Source organism: Calidris pugnax, unplaced genomic scaffold (assembly GCF_001431845.1).
Source record: "Calidris pugnax isolate Ruff unplaced genomic scaffold, ASM143184v1 scaffold44, whole genome shotgun sequence".
NCBI classification, from domain to species: domain Eukaryota; kingdom Metazoa; phylum Chordata; class Aves; order Charadriiformes; family Scolopacidae; genus Calidris; species Calidris pugnax.
In genome coordinates, this window is record NW_015094506.1 from 26,117,972 (window position 1) to 26,139,010 (window position 21,039).

Genomic DNA, 21,039 nt, shown 5'->3' on the forward strand with positions numbered 1-21,039 from the left:
TTACTGGTGCCCACTACACACAGCATAAAACCCTCTACCACCCCCTGCCTCAAATGCACTATTTTGAAGTTATGACTAAAGGATAAAGTGAAGAACCCAGTGTGCAGTCTGCAGAACTTAAGTAAATTCCCTTCTTCTCTCTGGGAACCTAAACTGAAAATTACGTACTATGAATATCTCCTGTCTCCCTACACAGTCTTCACGTGCATCTATTTTAGCAAACTGACACATAAAAACTGCATTTTTGTTTTGGTTCTGAATACTTGTTTTCAAATTGCTATTTACAAATTCAGAGAATAATTTATTTCCTGCATCATCCAACGATCAAGGAAAAAAGTACTTCATTTAATTAACACTAAAGTAATGCTTTTATTAAATTATATTTTAATTATTCTGTTTTGAAGTGCATTACCTCTGCTGCAATATTTCCCAGCGTGTCAAGCCCCAACTGCCGTAGAGAAATAAAGTGACTATGAGCAGAGAGTAGCAGGAACCGAAGACAAGTCCGATTAGCTGCCAAAAGTTTAACATTTCCCTCTTCAAAAGAAAGATTACGTAAAATCACTGCGATCTGAAGTACCCGCTGCCCTTCAATATCATTAATGCCCAATTTGCGAGGTGGATGAAATAAGGATTCCCAAATCCATTCTTCCGATGGAATATCTACAAAGGAAATAAATACATTTTAGTCCTTCCTTCGCTGTATTTACCAATATGTATGTTTTAAGATTAGTCAAGATGTCTCACCTTGAGATTTACTTCTGTCAGAAATTAGATCACGGACTTCAATATCCTCAACAATATCCTTCCAAAACTGAAGAAAGAATAAAAACACACTTAATTTCTTGAGGATTATATTTCTTTAAATAAGAGCTACTTTTATTTCTCTTGCATTACAACATTGAAAAAATATGAAAAGCATTGTTCTTTAAAAAAATCCTACTACCTTGATTCATCCAAAAGTAACCACTTTTTTCACTAATAGAATGATATACAAGATGTTCAGTACTTTACATTAAGAAACTCTTCCTTTCAAGCACCATAAGTATGCGTTCACAATCAACCAACACTACCACAGAAGTACTTTGCTAAAGCACATACTGAACCTATATGGACAGCTTTTCACAAACAATTAGAAATTCTGAAATTATAAGTGGAAAAGAAAGTATAGTTCATCCTCTCCCATCTCCTACAAACAGTGAACTCCTAGAGCAGAAGATGGTGACTCCTCTCAGTTTCAGTACATCTTAGTACTCCTGCTAGAAGCGCAACTTGTCAGATTTCTATCTGGAGAGACTTTTGAAAGCTTCTGCTATGTTTTCCACATCATCATAAATCAATGAAGAGAGAGAAGCAATAACCACCATCACCAAAACCCTTTATAATTATAAGCAAAACAGAATTCTTCAGTAGGCTGGAATTCAAATTACTTGACAAATATATGACCTGATCTGTAAATGGCTGTTATGTCGCTAGTCTGTTGAAATTCAAGAATTAATTAAGAGATTAAGGTTTGCAAGCTAAGAAAAAAGCCTCACTGTGATATTTATTAATATAAAAATATATAATGATATATACATTCTAATGTGTATATTATAACAAAAATATAAACATTCATTTGACTAATAAAAATCTAAACATTCCTTTGACTCACTAATGAAATACAGCTCCTGTTTTGGCTATGATCACAGAATAAAACCACAAATAAATCTGGATAAAAAGGGAAAGATGGGAAGTACAACCAGCTGAACAGCAGGAGAAATTTTGCTATGCAAATGTAATTACTAAATTACGGTATTCATACCAAGCTTAACACTATTATTTTCCTGAAAAATAGAATACTACAGATTTTCTAAATTGGAAGGAAAAGAATTTTATTTTCCACTGCAATGCTGCTAAATGATATCCAAGTGCTGTTTACTAAAGAGGATTACTTGCACAGAAAGGATTATTACCTCATTTTACCAAAGACAAGAACAGCCAGATAAAAGTCTAACTTCTTACTGTTTGTGAAAAACAGATTTTTCTAATTAATACTGAGGCTATCATCAAGAGCTACAGAAGACAAAGGCATGCAGGTAAAATTTGCAGAATGTACTCCATTTTGAGCTGCCATTATTTTTTAGAGACTGAGACTATTTAAGGAAGAGGCTTCAGTCATCATTTTAAAAAATACACAGAAATATATTGCCTAGAAATTTACAAGTCAGTATGCACTTTCCTTTAGGATGTTTCTTTTGGGAAAGCAATGAACACAGTAAACCTTCACATTTCACTGCTACTTAAAGGAGAAACTTCAGAAGCTTTTAAAAATTAGTTGTGTCCTTAGATAAATATTTTTTAAAAAGTTAATATCAAACAGAGATACTTAAAGTCTGTAACTTCAACCTGAATCTCTTTGGAAGAGACTAAAGTCAATCACGATATAATCCCAATAACTGCTGTCAAACATTAAATGCTAAAATGGCATCATTACATTTTGCTAGCTGAATCCTCCAATAATACACTTTTTGTCACTTAAGTGTATAGTACAAAATGAAACATTTATAAACCTCTGGCAATATAAAGTCATAAAGGAGCAAATTTTTTTCTATCCAGAAGGCAAATCATCCTGGATTTGTTCTGAGAAGAATGGAAAATGAGGATTTAAGTTTTTTGCAGATGAAGACACTACAGACACTGCTAAAGATAATGCCTCAAAGTGCTATGGCTATAGATGAAGACAGAAAACCTTGCTGGAAAACTGTACATCTCACCTAAAACCCACAGAATAAACAGATCCATGTCAGTTGCTTGAGCAACTGAGAAAGTCTCCCCTTCCTAAAGAAGCAGTCTGTGAAAAAATGCTAGTTACCAGCTCAGATGAGATTATCTTTTTCAGAAGAGAACAGAACATGGCTCCTTTCTGTAAGTTAAAATGAGATACATGCCAAGGCAGCCAATAAACTTTACTTATGCATAACTTATTCTTCAAATTGTTTCATTATAGAGTCACGCTGTGAGCGTAAGATACTAACCACTCCAACTAGAGAAGTTTTGTCTCAGGATTACCTAGAGCATGTGCACAAGCCCTGTTACCTACATGAAGCACACCAGAATAATGTGCATCCCCCACAACCTCAGTTCCTCCGAGTCCTAAAGAGCTGGAAAGGCTCTTAAAGCTCTAAGGAAAGGAATCTGCAGGATAGGACATGAATATGCAGACAATAAAACTTCAAAAAGAACAATTAAGAAAAATACATATTTTTTCTCTCTTGAGTATTTATTTCTACATACAGAAGCACTGTGGGTACTAACACTCACTAAGAACACTGCTCTACCTGTGGCAGTATCCCAAAGTCTTTTCCTTGCTCAAAACTGTAGGTTTGCATTCCCAAAGCCAGCATCTGTCAGCGGAGTTTCAGCAACTCCTGAATGCCTCCTGCAGCTGCAAACCAGGCTTCCTGTGAGCGCTTTGCAGATTTTAAGATATCAAACATTCTGCACAAGCTCCAGTGACGTCACCAAAGAACTCAGAAATATTGCCCAAAAGATAATACCACAAAAAACCTCAAATACTATTCTACATCCTCCATTCACCAAGCCAGTAACTTAAACAGCTTATCAGTAACCAATGTGTTCAGAAACCCAAGCAGCTAAGACACGAACTATTGTGTGTGGCATTTTATATATATATATATATATATATATATATATATATATATATGTGTGGCGTTCAATGTATCTTTTTTAGAGATGGACTGCTAACTATAGAGGGTCAGGATTTCCCAGTACTTTGTTGACAAGCATGTTGCAATAATGAATGTACAGATGGAAGCCTGATTTGTGTTTATCACTATAACTGAGCTCCAAAACACCTGAAAGCTTTACCATGGATACAGCTGAGGTGAGTTTCCAGCCAAGGAATGAGACATCTGTCTCTAATTATTTAGAAGGCAGAACAACTCTCCATTTGATTCCAACAAGCTATCTTCCAACAGGCACCGCTGCACAAGAGAGTTGACCATCTCCCTTGTGAAAGTTCCTATTCTGTTCAGGAAATGACAGCTTGAAGACATGCTCTTGTGCTGTATGTACAGTCACGTAAGGAATTTAAAAAGTACTATCAACCTGGCCTATGACAATCAAAGTCTCTGGAATAAAATCTAGTTGTCCAAACATTTTAAAAGAATGTGCGTCTTTTTAGAGATGTTATGACAAAGAGATTTCAGCTGATCCCATACAAACAATAATGCGGAGTCAATAGTGAATATGAATTCTGTATCTTGCACTCAGAGGACTTCAAGAAACTCAAAGTAAATTCCAGGACATTTAAGACCCCTTCAGAAATAAAGAATGAAAGGAAATCCTTGATAAGACTTTTAGGGAGGTAAATTGTGCTTTCCATTCCTTAACTGGAATGATGAAGCTGGTTAATTACAAAACCCTTTACAACACAGGAGAGAAAAAAAAACAATAAGAAAAAGAATTGCGCCTTGTTCTGAAAGCAAACAAACAGTGCTTGACTACACAACATCCAGATGCTAAGAGATAATGGACTAAGGTAAAGAAAAGAAAGCCAAGTTTCCTTTGGAAAAAGATGCACAGAATTGTACAATGTAATGTAACAATTGATGTTGGAGGACACAACTAAATAGGCGAGCTCCTCTGCTCATGAATATGATGTTACTGAACTAGTAGACAATTATGAAAAAACTGTGATATTGCATATGTAAAGTAGAATGATTTTAACCCAAAATAAAGAATAGCAGAATATAAAAATCAAAGTATTGGTGCTGAAACAATTGACAAACTCTTTATGATGAATACAGAACTCAAGAGCTGACTGAATACCAAAGAACCAACAGTTATTGCACAGATATTTAAAGGTGAATGAAATACTAATGGTGATGCTGTACCACTCCTAATGTGCAAAGACACACTAGAATGAAGAGAAAAATAATGAAGAAAAATATATGGGAATTTTACTCTATTGCAAACTGATTTTAAAATACTAATATGACTAAGAGACTAAAAATTAAATCAAGCTTATTTTATACAAACATTATAAACTTTCACAAAACATTTTAGTATAAATACATAATTCTGTAATTACCCCCAATGCCTGTATAAAGACACTGAAATACAGAAACTAAACAGCTCTATAAAATCCAAAGTTCCAAGTATACATTCATACATTTCAATAAGCAGGAGAAGGAAATTGGAAAAAAGTTAAGATTAGCTATAGATATAAAATGTCAGATATTCTGAACATATCTCATAGATCATTTGTATTTGTTTCATTGCATTTGAAAAGCTGTTTTCAGGTAAAAAACACTAGGAGTTAATTTTTTATATATATATATTTAAAATAAAACTGACATACTAACACTTAAACTGATATTCAATTGCCAAGAATCCAAGTTTGTCATTTCTCTATGAATCCTGGATTTAACCCTGAGAATCATTTTCAGAAAGGCTTCAAGATTTCTAATATTTCTCAACCACACCCAAACCCAAAACTCCAACACATGAAAAATCCACCACAGACTAAGGGTAACATTCACAAACTCAACAAAATTTCTATCCATCCAATTCCTATTAATTTAGAATTCTTGTGTTTAAGAAATTGCCTTCCCCATCTTGCTTTCTATGAATCTCTAACATTCATGTGTTCATGCCATCACTATACTTTTAACTCGTAATTCTGCATTTTTCCTCTCCCACTTAAAAACTCTTTTCCTTTTTCAACTTCACACAAATTTCTGATCTGCTGCCATTATAGTAGAGAAACAGACTGGAAACTATAACCTTACAAAAATCAAGACATAAACAACTGGCAGCAAAATAAAACAAATAAAAAAACCCCACAGATAAATAAGAATCTTTTCAAAGATAATGTGATCAGTGAAAGGAGGGAGACACAATCAATAGTCATTCTATTAAAAATGTAAAAGCAAATTTTTTAAAAAAATCCCAACGTATACACAATTTCTACTATGCCAATCAAGTCTCTTTCTCTCTTGTCATGAAGCTTCCATAATGCTTCCCCTGATTTCTGTTTTGACACAGCCACAGCTGCAATACAAAATAAATTACTTCCAGTTGTAAGGTCAAACCAATGCTTGAAGTATGATGTTCTGAAAAATCTGGATTCTTGGCATTAGAGATATTTTTAGATCTGGTGTTAGTTTCCGTCATGCTTTCAGCAGTATAGTACCACTCCGTGGTGGAATACATGTTGTAATGTTCAAAAATAGATCTTGGAGAGCATCCAAGTTTCTTATTAGTAAACCTTATTGCAGTTACAGTGGTTCTACTTAACACTTCGTTAAAAACATTTATCAGAACCATCTGTCCTTATCTATCACAATTACTTAAGTTTATGTAATTAATGAACATATAATAAATTAGAATTCTGTGTAATTTTAAATGTTTACAGATCTAGACGTGGCACTTGTTGCTGCTCTAGATCAGCAACAGTCTGTGACAGTTTAGGGTGAAGTCAACACACAAGTGCTACATGCTTTTAAAAAAAAGCAAACCAAAACACAACCTACAGTACTTCTGCACATATTTTTCAATGCAAAAGGGAAACAAAGATTATGAGGATTTTTTTGATTTTTTTTTTACACTTATCTTCATCACATTTGAATCACGTTTTCAAGTTCATATACTACCAAATACGAGAGCTTACCTTTTTTGTTCTTAGCTTTACCAAGGAAATTCTGGTTAGGGAATCTATTCACTGGTATTTCAGCAATACTTACATTTAACTAACACTACTATGGTCCAATTTTTCCCAAAATTGAGTGACACAAAAATAAACCGGAAGGCAAATGAAAGAAGCTCCTAGCAAATATTTCTCTATAATACTGGTAAGACATTTCAGTATATAAGACAATTAAGAAATTGAGCAGAAACCTGGCTATGAGCTCATAAGGATCTCAGCAGCTTATCTCTTCACATTTTTACTTAATAAAAAATGTAAGTTATCAAAATATATTTTAATCTAGGTTTCTTCTATTTTAGCCACATAAATAATCATCTGAAACTTAAGGAGATTTAATATTTATCATAGCAAATATGCTGAGATGTCAAACCTCTTTCAGCTATAATACATTTCATGCTCTCATCTACCTCAAAATGCTCACCTAAAATAAAGAGAAAGCATTTATAAGGAGAAATTTTATATTTTTACCTCATTTCATTATTTGTACAGTTGATCATGCCCTCTAGTGGAATGATAAAAAAGCCTTGTGCAAAAAAGTTTAAATGAAACAATCTTGCAAAATTGCTAACTAATTTAAGTTTGTCCTATGCTTCTTATATTATGAATTTAATTTTCATAATCCAGAATGTTTCTTTACTGATTATGGCAGTCTTAAAAAAACCCAAACAAACAAAAAAACCCCAAGCAAACAAAAAAGCTCAACATTGTTTTCTCTTGCTAAGTGTGTTGGCCAGTTGCAGCATTTTTTTCTCTTGCTAAGTATGTTGGCCAGTTTTCCTTTTCCTCACACATACTGGCTTTCTTAGAAAAAGAAACAGAGTCTCTTTATTCATTTGCCTACACCTATTTTTTCTTAATACTTTTCTTCCTCCTTACCCAAACACTTTATGACAACTGTGATTTAGTGTCCTATTATATTGAAATCAAAGGAATAAAGTTGAGAGTAATTCAAAAGACATATGCTAGTATATCTTACAATGTTCTATCTTTTTAAAGGATTTGATACCCACCATATGCAGCTCAAAATTAATTTTAATAATTTTAAATTACCTTAACAAAATCTCTATCAGTTTTCTCCTTCCATTCTTCTCCAAATACAGCAGAAAATGATCCTAAAGCTTTAAGCATAAAAAGCAGAATTTAGTAAAATTTTAAAAATGAACAGTTTTGTTTGATTTTTTTACTAATCCATAAGTTAAATAAAGATTTGACAACACTACAGACTCTTCCAGGGTTTCCTTTTAATTGAAAAAAAAATCCTGTACTAAATTGCATAAACCAACTGAAATTTCTGCAGTCATTGTAAACTGCAGTAGCAGTTAATTAAGTCAAAATTGAGAATAAGTAATCCATAAAGAATGGGACTAGTTTGTGAACCCTTTAAAAGACACATGGGAAACTTTTCCCTAGTCCTTTTCCTGGAGACAAGATAACTGCTCAATTTTCAGCCTCACATCAACAACTGTTTTCCATGTGCACAGTGAAAGCTGTAAACACCACTTTAGTAATTAAACAAATTCCCACTAATGCTTTCTAAAAAACATAATAGCAGCATTGAGATTTTGACAGCACTCAATTGAAAGTCAGTATTTAACCAGGAAGCACAGTGTATGTTCTTGGGTGTTTGGTGGAGCCGCTACCACAAATGGTCTAAAATCGTTACTCCCTGAAAGCAGCAAAGACTCTAAATCTGACTCAGTCCAAAAACAGACTCTGCCTTGAGACAGTTCTGTAATGAACTAGCAGCACATTTCAGTTACACCTAAACATTTTGGTTCATAATGTGTTATTGTGTTGAACAAAATGCTACAGATCTAAATTCCAAGACCACATCAGCTCTCAACTCCTGGAATCCAAACCAAGGCTTCTGCCCCACTCCCAATGGCAGACGCTGTGACCCCTGGGGCTGCCTTACCACATGCACCGTGATTGTCATCTCAAACTTCACTTTTTAAGAAAAAGTTGAAGACATAGTTTTCTTGTTACCTAGAAACGGTGCATTATAAATACTAATAATGATAAAACCTTAATTATAAACAAGCCAAATCTAAAACCCACATTGAAGTTAATCAGCTATCATTTATTTACACCTGAATTCATTGTGACAGTATTTTCATACTACTTGAATCTGCTAATTACAGATTTCATTTAATCACCAAACCTGACAGATTTACTTTCATTATTTATAACATAAAAGCATGTAAGTATTTCAAATCGAAGCTTCACGCTTCAAAAATAAGTAAACCCGGCCTGGATTTATCCAGAAAATATAATCAGGTAAGATAAAAATGAAGTTTTCCACAGGGAATGAAAGAAAGCAAGCCCATTACATTCTTGTTATTCCTCTCAAGCTTTACCTCAAATATTTCTCAATATAAGAAATACTAACACAGACCATTTATGGAACAAGCCTGTGCTCATAGTCCATGCTAAGAACTTCATAAAACACTGTCTACCTTTGCAACACCCAAAAGAATAATGAAATAGCAATACAAAACCTGATTAAATTATTTATAATTCTTAAACCCATAGAAGTTCCATCTGAAGAATAGGGGAGTGATGGCAAACTCAGAAGTCTAGAGAGGGAGCATCCTGGAATCACTAAGATCCAGGGCTAAGTTTCACTTTAGCTTCCTTTCAAATATTTTTCATTTGGAAGTTCTTGTGGCTGGGCTACATGTAGATACTAGAGAGGAGGGGAAGCTACAAATAATTATGTAAAAATGCAAATGGTTAAAAAAAGTAATAACCACCAGACAGTATATAATGTCTAACACATTACAAATTCCCCAGAATTTTATGCAGGATCTCTGACATACCACACCATGTCTGTGCTTATGCATGCAAAGCAGTTTTACACTCAAACAGATACGATCACCTGTACTAGCAGGCTCAAATATACTTAGCTGAAAAAGCTCATTTGAGCAATTTCTTATGGTGGTAATTTCTGAAATTCAGTATATTAAAAGAAAAAATAAAAATCAGTACATAAATCCAGTAAATACTTTCTCCTTATGACAGGAACTATGCTGTTACAATTTCAGGATGGTTTCAGTTATTTTACTTTTTTTCTTGTCTCCTTGACAGAAAGACAAACAAGTAATTAACAAAGAATAACTTGGCATGGAGGTCACACTGAACAAGTCAGAATTATTTATTTCACATATTGAATATGATGATGGAATAGACTCTCTTAAAATTTATGTGCTAACATGTTAAGTAATTTTGAAATTCAGATTAAGATTTTTATCCCTTCAGTTTTGTATTCTAAATTTCACTACAGCTGAATGTGTAGCAAAGTATACCAGGGTAAAAAAAAAAAAAATCTTAGTGGATCTTTTTTTCCAGACTGCTCTTATTTTTAAATTTGTGACTGCTACTAGAAAAGAATTATGAAAAGTCAGCATGGTCCTATGAATTCAGAAGAACGCAGCAATACACTACAAGCAGGTGGAAATCCAATGGTACAAACTGGAGAATCTTGAACAATTAAACTCTATCACTGAAAAACTAATTCTTACATGTCACTAAACTTCTAAATAGCACTGTTTCGATTTACCTAACTTAAAAGGTATTTGCAATGACTGATAAAAACCTATAGCTGTGGACAAGGTAAAAAGAAAAACTAAATCTAAGTAGATTCACTGCAATAAATTATAAACACTTTAATTATCAGGGGTTGTGAAAGATGCTACAACAGGTACAAAGCCGACTCTTTTGCAAAAACATGGTTATATACTTACTGTCATCAAACACCCCAGCATTTGCAAGCAGTAAAGTGATGATTTTAGGGTCCTTTTCAAGCTGCATGACATGCTTGCTTTCATTTGAAAGGAGAGTACATACATTAATTGCAAAGTCCACTTCATTTGGGAGTCCAGATAACAGTGAAAGCACCAATTTATTATAGTCATTTGGTGAATTAAAGTCCATAGACAGCCCATAACTTTGACGAAGGTAATCTAAATAAGAAAATAAAAACAAAACCAATGTTTTCACACCTAAACTAATTATTATTCAATTTACACGTTAAGCAATATTATTATGAACAAGTAGTGTCTTTTTTAGAAAACTTTAATAATAAGATATTGTGGAATTTGACAAGTTTTTACAGTATTCAATTAATTTTTCTCCATTAGTCTTTAGTCAAAATGCTGAACACATTCTACTTAGCTGTGCACCTTTCTATTTAGGTATTAAGTCCTTCTTCATCTCCAGAATGAAATACTGCACTATGTTCTCCCATATAAATGCTTTGAAAATGCAAACTTTAATTAAAGCAGAATAAAACTGTAGCACAATTTAGAGTTACTTTCTATACAATATATTACACATCCGCTCCACAGAGCCCACCAGCTTCCGATTTATCAGTTTGAGATTGATATTTTGGTCTCTAAAATACAATGGTGTTCATTCTGGCTCCTCACACATGTGCTTTACTCCTCAGATTTTAAAGCTTAATTAGTTGTATGGTCAATTCAGGTATTTGGCTCTGTAGAGACATGACTGATGTGACAGGAACACAATCTGCACATTTTCAAGGTATGTTTTCTCAAGAAAGTAACTATTTAGCCCTGCTGATTAGAAAGAGAAACATTTGTGAAGAAGAGAAATAGCTTATGAATTTTCATATTTATTTCGTTTTGGTTCACAGTTGAAAATTTTTTCAGTGCATTAAATTAATAATTTGAGTTACCCACACATTTGATTATTTTAATAATACTATAAATTTAGCTACACACTATTCCTGTAGCTTGTCCAAATATATATATATATATTATATGCACATAAATGGGAAAAAAATAGCACTTTTCCTCAAAAATTTACCTGACACGCTGTGTTGCTGGTAGTTATAGGAAGTTGGAATTGCACCAATAGGAAGTTGTGGCTTTGGATTGCCTGGTTGTACCTCATCATCCTCCTCCCCAAAATGATGGACTTTTTCATACTTTTCTAGATACCTGGAATAAAAAAAAAGCAAAGATTTTGAATATATGTAAGTACAACTAAATCCTTCACCCCCCCAAAAGCTGAATTGCCAACGGAAACAAACTGTAAAAACACGGAGATTTACTGGAAACAATGGTCAAAGCAGTACAAAATGTAAACCATGAGTCAAACTGACAATAGGCGATAAAGAAAATGCAGACACGTGGAATTATTTAGATATTAAACTTCTTCACATTTCTCAACAACAATCCCTGAGTCAACTGCAACCCATTGAGCCCTCTTGTGACTAAGTCCATTTTCCCAAATCAGCTTTTGCTACCCAAGATAACTCTGCAATAGTGCACCTCCCTTCTAAAAAATTTATTTTGTTGCATTAAAATGGTCATTTAGAGAGCTTGATCAAAGTATTTATATAACTGTTTTATTATTTATTTCCTTCTTACATTTTATCAGAAGTATTACCACAGCTTTACTGTGCTTTATTATCTGCTTTCAGCCATTCAAACTTCATTTTTTATAAAACAACATTTCCTTCCAATGTCCATGAACTATTAGGCACTCCATAAATGAACATTAGATCACTGAATATGGCAATCACACACATGCAAAAAGATCAGATATGACAATTTCCATTTTCAATATTATTATTTACTTGAGAACTTAAACATTTTGGGATAACTTTGAAAAGAAAACACACAAGTAGGGTTTTTTATACACATATATGTGTGTATGTATACACACACACACACTGAGGGCAGCATGTTAGAGCTCAATTCAGAACCATGCTCAAACTCTGCATGTGAGATTATCAGTAAATATAGTAGAGGATTAAGCAATTTAGAAGTAGTGGAGAGAGAAATACACACACTGTGGAATATAACTGATAAAAAGATTTTTAAAACACGCAGCTATAGTAGCATAGTCAAACATTCAAGTGTACAATAAAAAACGGAATGCCTAGTGAATAATGCAGCACGCAATCTTATGTTTCCCATGACCCCATGCATTCTAAAGCATATCGTTACTGGTTTCCCAAAATAACTATATAAGTACCCTCACACAGCTACAAAACCAAAGGTTTATTAGAATAAAACACTCATCTCCAATTGTGAAAGCCAGAAACCCATGGGTTTAAGTCATTTAGAAAGTTTTTTATTCTTCCAGTGGCAGAAGCATTTCTTTAAGGCTCGTTGTTTTGAACTACATACACCTACGTACTGCCCAGCATCTCTCCCCTGTTCTGACCATTCAGAAAATGTTGTAGTGACTGGGAACTGAAAAAATACCAGTGGTTTATATATTCTGACAGGCTAAATTCCCACCTGTATTCATTAGTGACTGGTATTTTAAGATAAATTTAACAGTAGCTTCTAGAATACTGAGAAAGAACACAATTGTCCAGGATCCTGAACTATGTGCAAGTCTAACAGTATGTAAGACCACAAGATTTCCAATTTACCCTGGTCCAAACTGAACCAAGGGAACAATTAAAATACTTTCAGTTCAGCACTGCCCACTGCAAAAGTGTAGTCTTATACCAGCATTAGTTTGTTGTCTTTCAAACAGTACAATAAATCACTGAAGCTGTCATCATCGCTGTCATCATGGTTTGAACAAATCGAGTTTGTACTGTTGAGAAGATGATTTCACAAAACTAGTCTACCTTCTGATATCAAATCAAAAGGAAATCTAAAAATCTAGAACTGATCTTTCCTACTCATGCACAACCATATGCTTTGCTTTGTACTCCTATGAGATCCATCAAAGGCTGTTGAAATTGAGGAAAAGTCACATCAAGGAAAAGATACTGCCTTCACAAAGTCCTGAATCAGATGAATCAAATCTGTGAATAAGTCCCATCAATTTAAACAGAGCCTACACAGATGTGCGTTTATGATCAAGACCTAAAGGAGTAGCTCAGAGACAGCTTGACCTTCCCTCCTCCTGACCATCCAGTCTCTCTCTCACTCTTCAGAAAGCTCATTTAGCAAATGAAGAGGATTCCTAGGTTGGCTTTCCACTGCTTTTTCCAGCTGAAGAGGGGTCAGATGAATACTAGGGCTGATGCAGGGGAAACATCAGCTGTACACAGCTGAGGATGGCAAGAAGATGATGTACATGTGGCACTTCTGCACTGGCAGAAGCTGCACTGCCTTAGCTTGTCTAACGGGACTTCAGAAGTGTTGTGGCTCTGTCTAATTTCCTCCTATCTGCTGGTCAAAGATTTAACTTAGCATAAAACATTTTCATTACTAAATGCAAGATTTTATAATAATATTTAATAGGGTGAAGTAAAAATCCCAATACAGAAACACAAAGAGTACTCAAAATACAGTTTGCAAATGTACTACCATCTTTTTCTAGACTTGTCCATTCTGCCAAGAATAGCTGTTTAAGCATTAGAAAAGCCTTATATATCACAAAAATAATCCATATCATTCCATAATTTAAAAGACAAATACTGAATCTTGTGCTTTTTTATTAAAGTCGCATCCCAGCAAAGCTGAAGAGTATGAATATCCTAGATGTGCTTCTCTGTTAATACCTACTTTATTAAAATGTGTTAAAACAGTTCTTCCAAACACAGAAGCTCTCAAGTTTGAAAATCTAGTCTCCTTCCTCCCTCTCTGAAAACAAACAGACACAATTGTCTCCCATTTGGTTTGATTAAGAAATTTTGGGGCTGGGGCTAGAAAAATTTTATGTATAACTTAAAAGATCTTTGCAAACTAAAACAGTCGAATTTTTTTCAGTGTTGACAACTCTCACAAAGTTCTCACAAACGTCTTACTAAATATTTCATAGGAAACCAGGATTCAAATCAACCTTAAGCGATGACCTAATTAAGCAAGTACCAACTTTACATTCTTAAATTCTCAGTTCTTTTTTCTTGCTGTTATTCAATTTAGTGAAGTTCCACCTCCTCAAAGAACGGTCCTTCTTTCCTATTTCACCCCAAACTAAGTTTGCTGAGGAAAAAAACAACCACAAGCCCCAAACAATCCCAAGGCATCAGTTACAAACATTAAAAGAACCCCAAACAACCCACATGGCAAACAAAGACCTTCCGCACCTCTAACACATACTCTTATTCCTTTTAAGATACTGACAGTTTAGAGGGAGGATGTTTCACTATTTCTGAACCCGTTGAGTTTTAAAGCAGTGTATGACTGAATTTCACCCATAATAACCAGACCTTAATAGACTGCTCTGGTAGGATTCCTTTCTGCTCTGTAAGTACTGAGTGTTTACAGACAGCTGTACAGACCTCAATCCTCCAAACCCTCCTTTTGTTTCCTGCAGAGCGAATGCATGACCTGGAATTTTAGTGTAGAGAAGGAGCTTTGTAAATTAGCTTGTAAATGAGCTTTACTAGTCTTAAATTCTAATCTTACCACTCTGGCATAGAGCTGCTGTGCAAACAGCAGAACAGTTACCATAAAGACAGGTCTCGCTCTAATGATACAAGAAATTTAAGAATCACAAATGGAGCTTTTTTTTCTATTACTGAAAAACAGTTGCGCAAAAGCTCATAAATTATAACTAGATAGTTACAAAAGACTAATCTCATGTTTCAAAATAACTTAAATCTGTAGCTATATACTAGAAATGCATACCTTGATCGCAGAGAAAGGTTTTTAGGAATTCAGAATGCTTCCTTTATTTAGGGAAGTCACAGACAGGTCTCAATGTTTTAATTTCAATGCCAACTAAACAACTAGGCCCTGAAAGAGCAAGATGCAGCTAATATGTACACAAAGAACTAAAGCAACTACATGAAAGATGAGAGCAAAACTACCAACTAGCAATGCACATGGGATATAAAAGTTTCAAAGATGTCTGAGTAAAAAAACCTAAGTGCTATGTTGAAGCCTTGGTGAGAATGGAGTAAAGAGGAAAACTGCCTGCTGTACACACACTGAAAGGTTAGCACCATTAGCATGGCATCCTAAAGTGGTGTTAGCCCAGTGCACACATGACCCAAAATACTCAAGAAACTGAAATGCAATGAAACTCAGTGGCAGTTTACTCCCACTCTCTCCTTTCAGCTTGGATCACACCTCTATTCTGAGAGACTTAGCATAAAAAAAAATAAAAATAAAACAAACCCAACCAACCAAAAAACCAAAACAACACAAAAATAGCACACACACACCCTCCCCCCTCCCAAAAGAATACCCAAAGCCAACAAAAACTTATAAAAAACAACACCACACACATGCAACAGGTGAATAGCTAGAACTACAGGATATGCAAAGAACTGAAATATATGAAAATGCACAGGCAACCAGAGACATGCAAAGGCTGGCTACTTTTTGAAGGGCAAATGATTTCAGTACTTTCTGAAAACTTGGTTCCTTTAAGGAACCCTTGAGCTGGAAATCAAAAGATAATATCCCTTTGAAAATCAAATTCATATATTACACATTCTATTCCTGCGACAGAACCTCAGCAAGTCATTTTCTTTCATTCAGGTCCATGAGAAAATAATATCTATGAAGATGCTAATATTTTTGTCCATTAAAAATACTGATTTTTAAATAACACCATAGGTTTTTATTCAGTCAAGTTAGTTTCAGGTTGGTTTTCAGATATTTGGGGAAAAAAATACTAATAAAAGGAAGTCTACACTAGGTACAGCTAGTGGCACGTCAAATCCTGAATGTTTAAAAGCTGCTTACTACTGTAAGATTTTGAACTTAAAAAAAACAAATATCTCTCAGGCTTCCAGTAACTTTTCTCTCTAATACACTGGGGACACTGGTACTTACACTGACATGTGGTTTACCCAGCAGTACATCTAACTTCTTTACAAGGGACAACTCATGAACTTGTGCCAATCAAAAGCTGCAACCTTTTTAAAAGCTGATGTCCTTATCTGACAATCCATATACCATGAATTTATGCTGGCTAAAGTTACTTGAAAATCTGATCCATTCATGAGTCCTAATAGCAGGCAGTACTTCAATCACTGGGAAGGCTGTTTCTCAGCAGGGCCAAAGTGCTTCTGCTCGACTCTCCTGCTGCTAGTGCACACAGTGGAGACTGGTGCCACGCTCTGGAATGAAACTCCTGCTCAGAACCTTAATGAAGCTGCTGCTGCAGCTCTCCCAAGTAATGTTTAACTCATTTTACTCATCTCATAGATATTTGTTTACAAAACCCCTGTCCCAGGAGTTAACTAGTTCCTGGAAAAGCCCAACTCAACAAGCCGCTTCAAGGCTCTGCTCAAACTTTTAGCATACACCAACAAGCTGCCTTAAACTTCATTTTGTATCCAATCACCAGTGTCATCAGCAATATCTAGAGGGCTTTTTTCCTTGGCCCTGAGGGCACCACAAATTCCAATTCAGCAGTTACATCCAATTATTGTCAGAACTGATAGTTGCAACTGAATCCTTCAAAACAACGTTTGTGTGTTTTCCATCTCCATGTTGTCTAACTCAGAAACTGAGTATCTCACACGTAAAGCACACAGTGAAACAATCCATGTGTGACCCTCAGCAGTACTTTTTTGATTTCTGGCTTATTGTGACCACCTAATAAGAGACTGACAAAACCAGACTCTAAACTCTGTACCTGGCCAACTTGCCAGCCTGGGCTGGCCTTTTCCAAAGTCAGTTTCCATCCAGCCCCATCCAACCATAAGCATCATACCTGGGACTCCCCAACTCCAGCCTCCACCCTGACATCATTCTGTCACACGTTAGGAGCATTGTGAGCAAACTCAGAAGGCCCAGTACAGATGACACTTAGCCTAAAACCTTTATAAAGATCCATATATAAACTAAGATTGCATACGCTGGAATTTAAACATGTTAACAGTCTAACACAGACGATGTGACACTACATGACAGACGGTCCAATTTGCTGTTTGCCTGAAACCTGATTTAAAAATTCTTAACCTACTAAGAAGCCTTTGTAACAGACGTAAATCAAATATCTGCCTTCACTATGTTCTGAGTATTTGTTAAGATATATTATTTATTGTTAGAAAAAGAACTGTAAAATTCATGAGCATTGGCAATCCTGGAAGTTTCACTTTTTCAGACACTACAGCAACAAGGGAAAGATGCAAGACTTCTAAGAAAAAAAGTTTAAAAAAATAAAAATCATTCTCAAGTCACTGAAAATACATTTTTAGGATCCACGGGAACACCAAGAGGAAAGAAATTAAGATACTATTTTATGCTTTCATCCTAATAATGTTCCAATTTATAAGGAAAATAATAGAAGACATATGCCAGCTGACTGAAGAGTGTATGCTGGAGTGCAACTTCAAAACACTGGAGCGGCTGGGGGACGACAACATAAGCCTCTGAAGAAATTGAACTACCAACAACTCCAGTAGCTTCTGAGTAAATACATTGCATAACTGAGAACAGGAGAAGAAAAATAGGTATTTTGATGATCTCTAAGTTTTAGGAACTCTGTGTTGTTACAGAAGGACGGGAAAGGGAGAAAAAAGTCCTAAAATAAGAGGCAAAAATTTCACTCATCATGAAGATTTGTTAGCTGGAATAGTAGCTGACTTAGTTCTCCTACTTCTACATTCCTTTAACTTTCCTCTAACTCTTCTTAAATCCCATGGCCAAACCTGGCAGAAGGATTGCATGTGAAAGTCTCCACCCAGCAAAAGCAGTGGGGCCAGTTGACAAAGTCTTGACAGTTAAGCAAATAAATTCTGGTCTACTACGCCGTAACTAACACTAAAATCTATTAACACCTGTTCTTTTGAAATTAAGATCCTTCACTTACAGGCTTGTTTTCACTTATTTTTAAATTTAATTTAAACTGAATCCACTTGTGATTCACAGCTGCAGTCCACAGTTATTTTCCAGGACTAACTCTTTTACTGCATTCTCACTGCCTGCCAAAAACAATTCAAAACCAGCATCACCTCTTACTGCTTCAGCAGCTGTTTCATTAGATCTGATGGGCTTCACATCCAGGAATATCTGAGCTGCACCATTATTAATGGTATTAATTCTCCGGTCTATATCTGGGAATTAACTTTTCAACAAAGGCAATTCCCAGATGTATTCATCTTACTAATATTATAGTCATTCTGTTGCCATCTGGGATGACAGCTCATCAAGTCTGTCAAGTATCACAGCAGTCTGAGTTTAGCTCTTCAAATAAAACATCAGAATCCTCAAGATCTTTTGCTATCTCCATGAACATCCTCACAAACTCTAGAAAACCCCCGAAGTTTCTCTATTTTGTGAAACAATCTACAGCACCACCTAGAATTCCCACACCACAGTATCTGAGTTGCAAAGATGCACCAATACAAATGGTGTGTCACATGTTGGGAATCACTGTAGGCATGTGCAGGAAAGGATAACTAAGCACCATGTGCTTAGTTACCACATACAATGTGATAGCATTATATATCGTAACAATAACATCACCCACACCAGCCACCCAGTTTCAGGCAGCCACTGAAATCCCAAATGCCACCGCATTGGGAATGTCCCTAAAACAGTTTTCAGTGAACGTCTCTACACTGTAAGACACATTGTGATCAGTAATAATACTTTCAACTAAATACAGCTTCCTACATAGCATTAGTTGTACATACCGTGTCTTGCAATACAGAGTCTGCACAGAACGTAAAAACTTGCATTCAGCAAACACTCTTTAGGTCACTAAGTCAAGTGTCAAAGTAAACACTAAATTAAAATCTCCCTTGTATATGTGCATTCTTTCACAAACATATCCTAGGACTGGGTGGTGTTTTGACAGCAACAGACATACTTATCTAGTAAGGGTATTTACAGAGGAAATATTTTTAAAGTATATGTATAAATATATACATAAAAGAACACATACTTATTTTTAAAAATCCAAAACATGAAAGTTTCTTACCACATTCCTACACATTGTGGTAGCTTAGAGCATGTTTTAAAGCTGGGGCTTCCATTAAAAACAGCGGCTCATGTTTTGCTAAATATTAAAGCTAAAAATCTAATAGTCACTCACAAGATTAGAAAAAAGCAAAAGTACATTAAACATATTATGGGCTTTGACCACTGCAGAAAAAACAACCACATGTTCCAGAAGTATTTCCTGAGACAAGCAACTACATAAATAAAGACATTTTAATGCAAACACACCTACAAAGTGTTGTAACTTTCAGAATGGTGGAGTAGTTGTTAAACTGTCTGGAAGACCTACTGACTCCACAAAGCCATATAAGCAAATCTTTAACTGCATGAAGAAAACTATATGCGTTATAAACAGGTATAGATTCATTTGCCCACTGCTTCTCATATTTATTATTTAACTGTTATGAAATTTAAATCAAGAAAGATTTTTTTCCCCGCCAGATGACGCAAAAGAAAGAAACCGCTTATTACAGTAACAGAAAATTCTGTCAGTGCACTGGCTGAAGACTTGTTCTTACTAAAAATAAAATTCCTAAAGCAATTCAGTTTTAGTTTTTTCCCCAAATTCAGGATGCAAACAGGCCTTGTAGTCCCTACAATTAAGGAGGTGATTCCCTGTTGTCTTTAGTTCAGAGTTCCATTACCAAATACCTAAATAGAGAGGGCTGGTATTTGCACACCATCACTAAGAACCGTTCCCTTATGCACTTTCAAGAACTTCATTAGTGTTTTTAGAAAAACTAGACTGTTTTTTCTTTTTGTATGTGAGAAGTAAATTCTTTAATTTTCTGCCTGCTAGCCATTACACAAAAATTATTTACACAGCACTAATGCCCTGGAAAGAATTTACCCTACCAAGAATTTCCAGTTCTTTGAGTTTCTCTCAAACTATTACAAGTAACACAGATATCCACAATATTACAGAGGGTAACAGTCACTCACATTGTCTTTGCTATGCAGAATAAATTTCCCCTATAAAAGCATGATCTAGCAAAGTATCACAATATGTGAATGGTCTCACATCAGATACTTACACTTACAAGTACACACTTACTCAAAACACTTTGCTAAACTAGAATCTGTCTCATCTGCAAAGACTTACATACTTTTCAAATGCAAATACCTACTTTGCATGTTTCTCAATTTTAGTAATATTACATACTTCAGACTGCAGCGAAAAGAAAAATACTCTCAGGACTTAAAACACTAAAAAATTTATAATACCTCATATTTGCATATTTCATTATAACTGTGCCAACAGAAATGCTGCTTATGAATGTTATTCAAACACTCAACATAAAACACATCAGCCATCTCCAGAATGAGAGTTCAAAGTCCAGACTCTGCACAGGCAAAGTACTATCTTAATTATTGGAAAATGGTCCTTTCTCCCTGGCCTATTAATCCACACTCTTTGCTACGTTCTGGCACTACTTTGACAAGAAGGGCTGATAAGGTTCCAGCAGGAAGCCTAGTAATTAGAAG

At 35.0% G+C, this 21,039-nt stretch overlaps 1 protein-coding gene across 1 annotated transcript in view; it reads right to left on the reverse strand.

Moving 5' to 3' along the window:
- Nucleotides 1-21,039, reverse strand: part of ARID2 (AT-rich interaction domain 2) — a 100,749-nt gene that overhangs the window by 31,676 nt on the left and 48,034 nt on the right. Inside the window, exons 4-8 of the mRNA XM_014964138.1 lie at nucleotides 11,540-11,673; nucleotides 10,456-10,674; nucleotides 7,763-7,830; nucleotides 748-814; nucleotides 413-663 (exon numbers count right to left, since the gene is read on the reverse strand). Of these exons, the coding sequence (XP_014819624.1) occupies nucleotides 413-663; nucleotides 748-814; nucleotides 7,763-7,830; nucleotides 10,456-10,674; nucleotides 11,540-11,673 (739 nt within the window). The remainder of the gene's footprint in view (nucleotides 1-412; nucleotides 664-747; nucleotides 815-7,762; nucleotides 7,831-10,455; nucleotides 10,675-11,539; nucleotides 11,674-21,039) is intronic.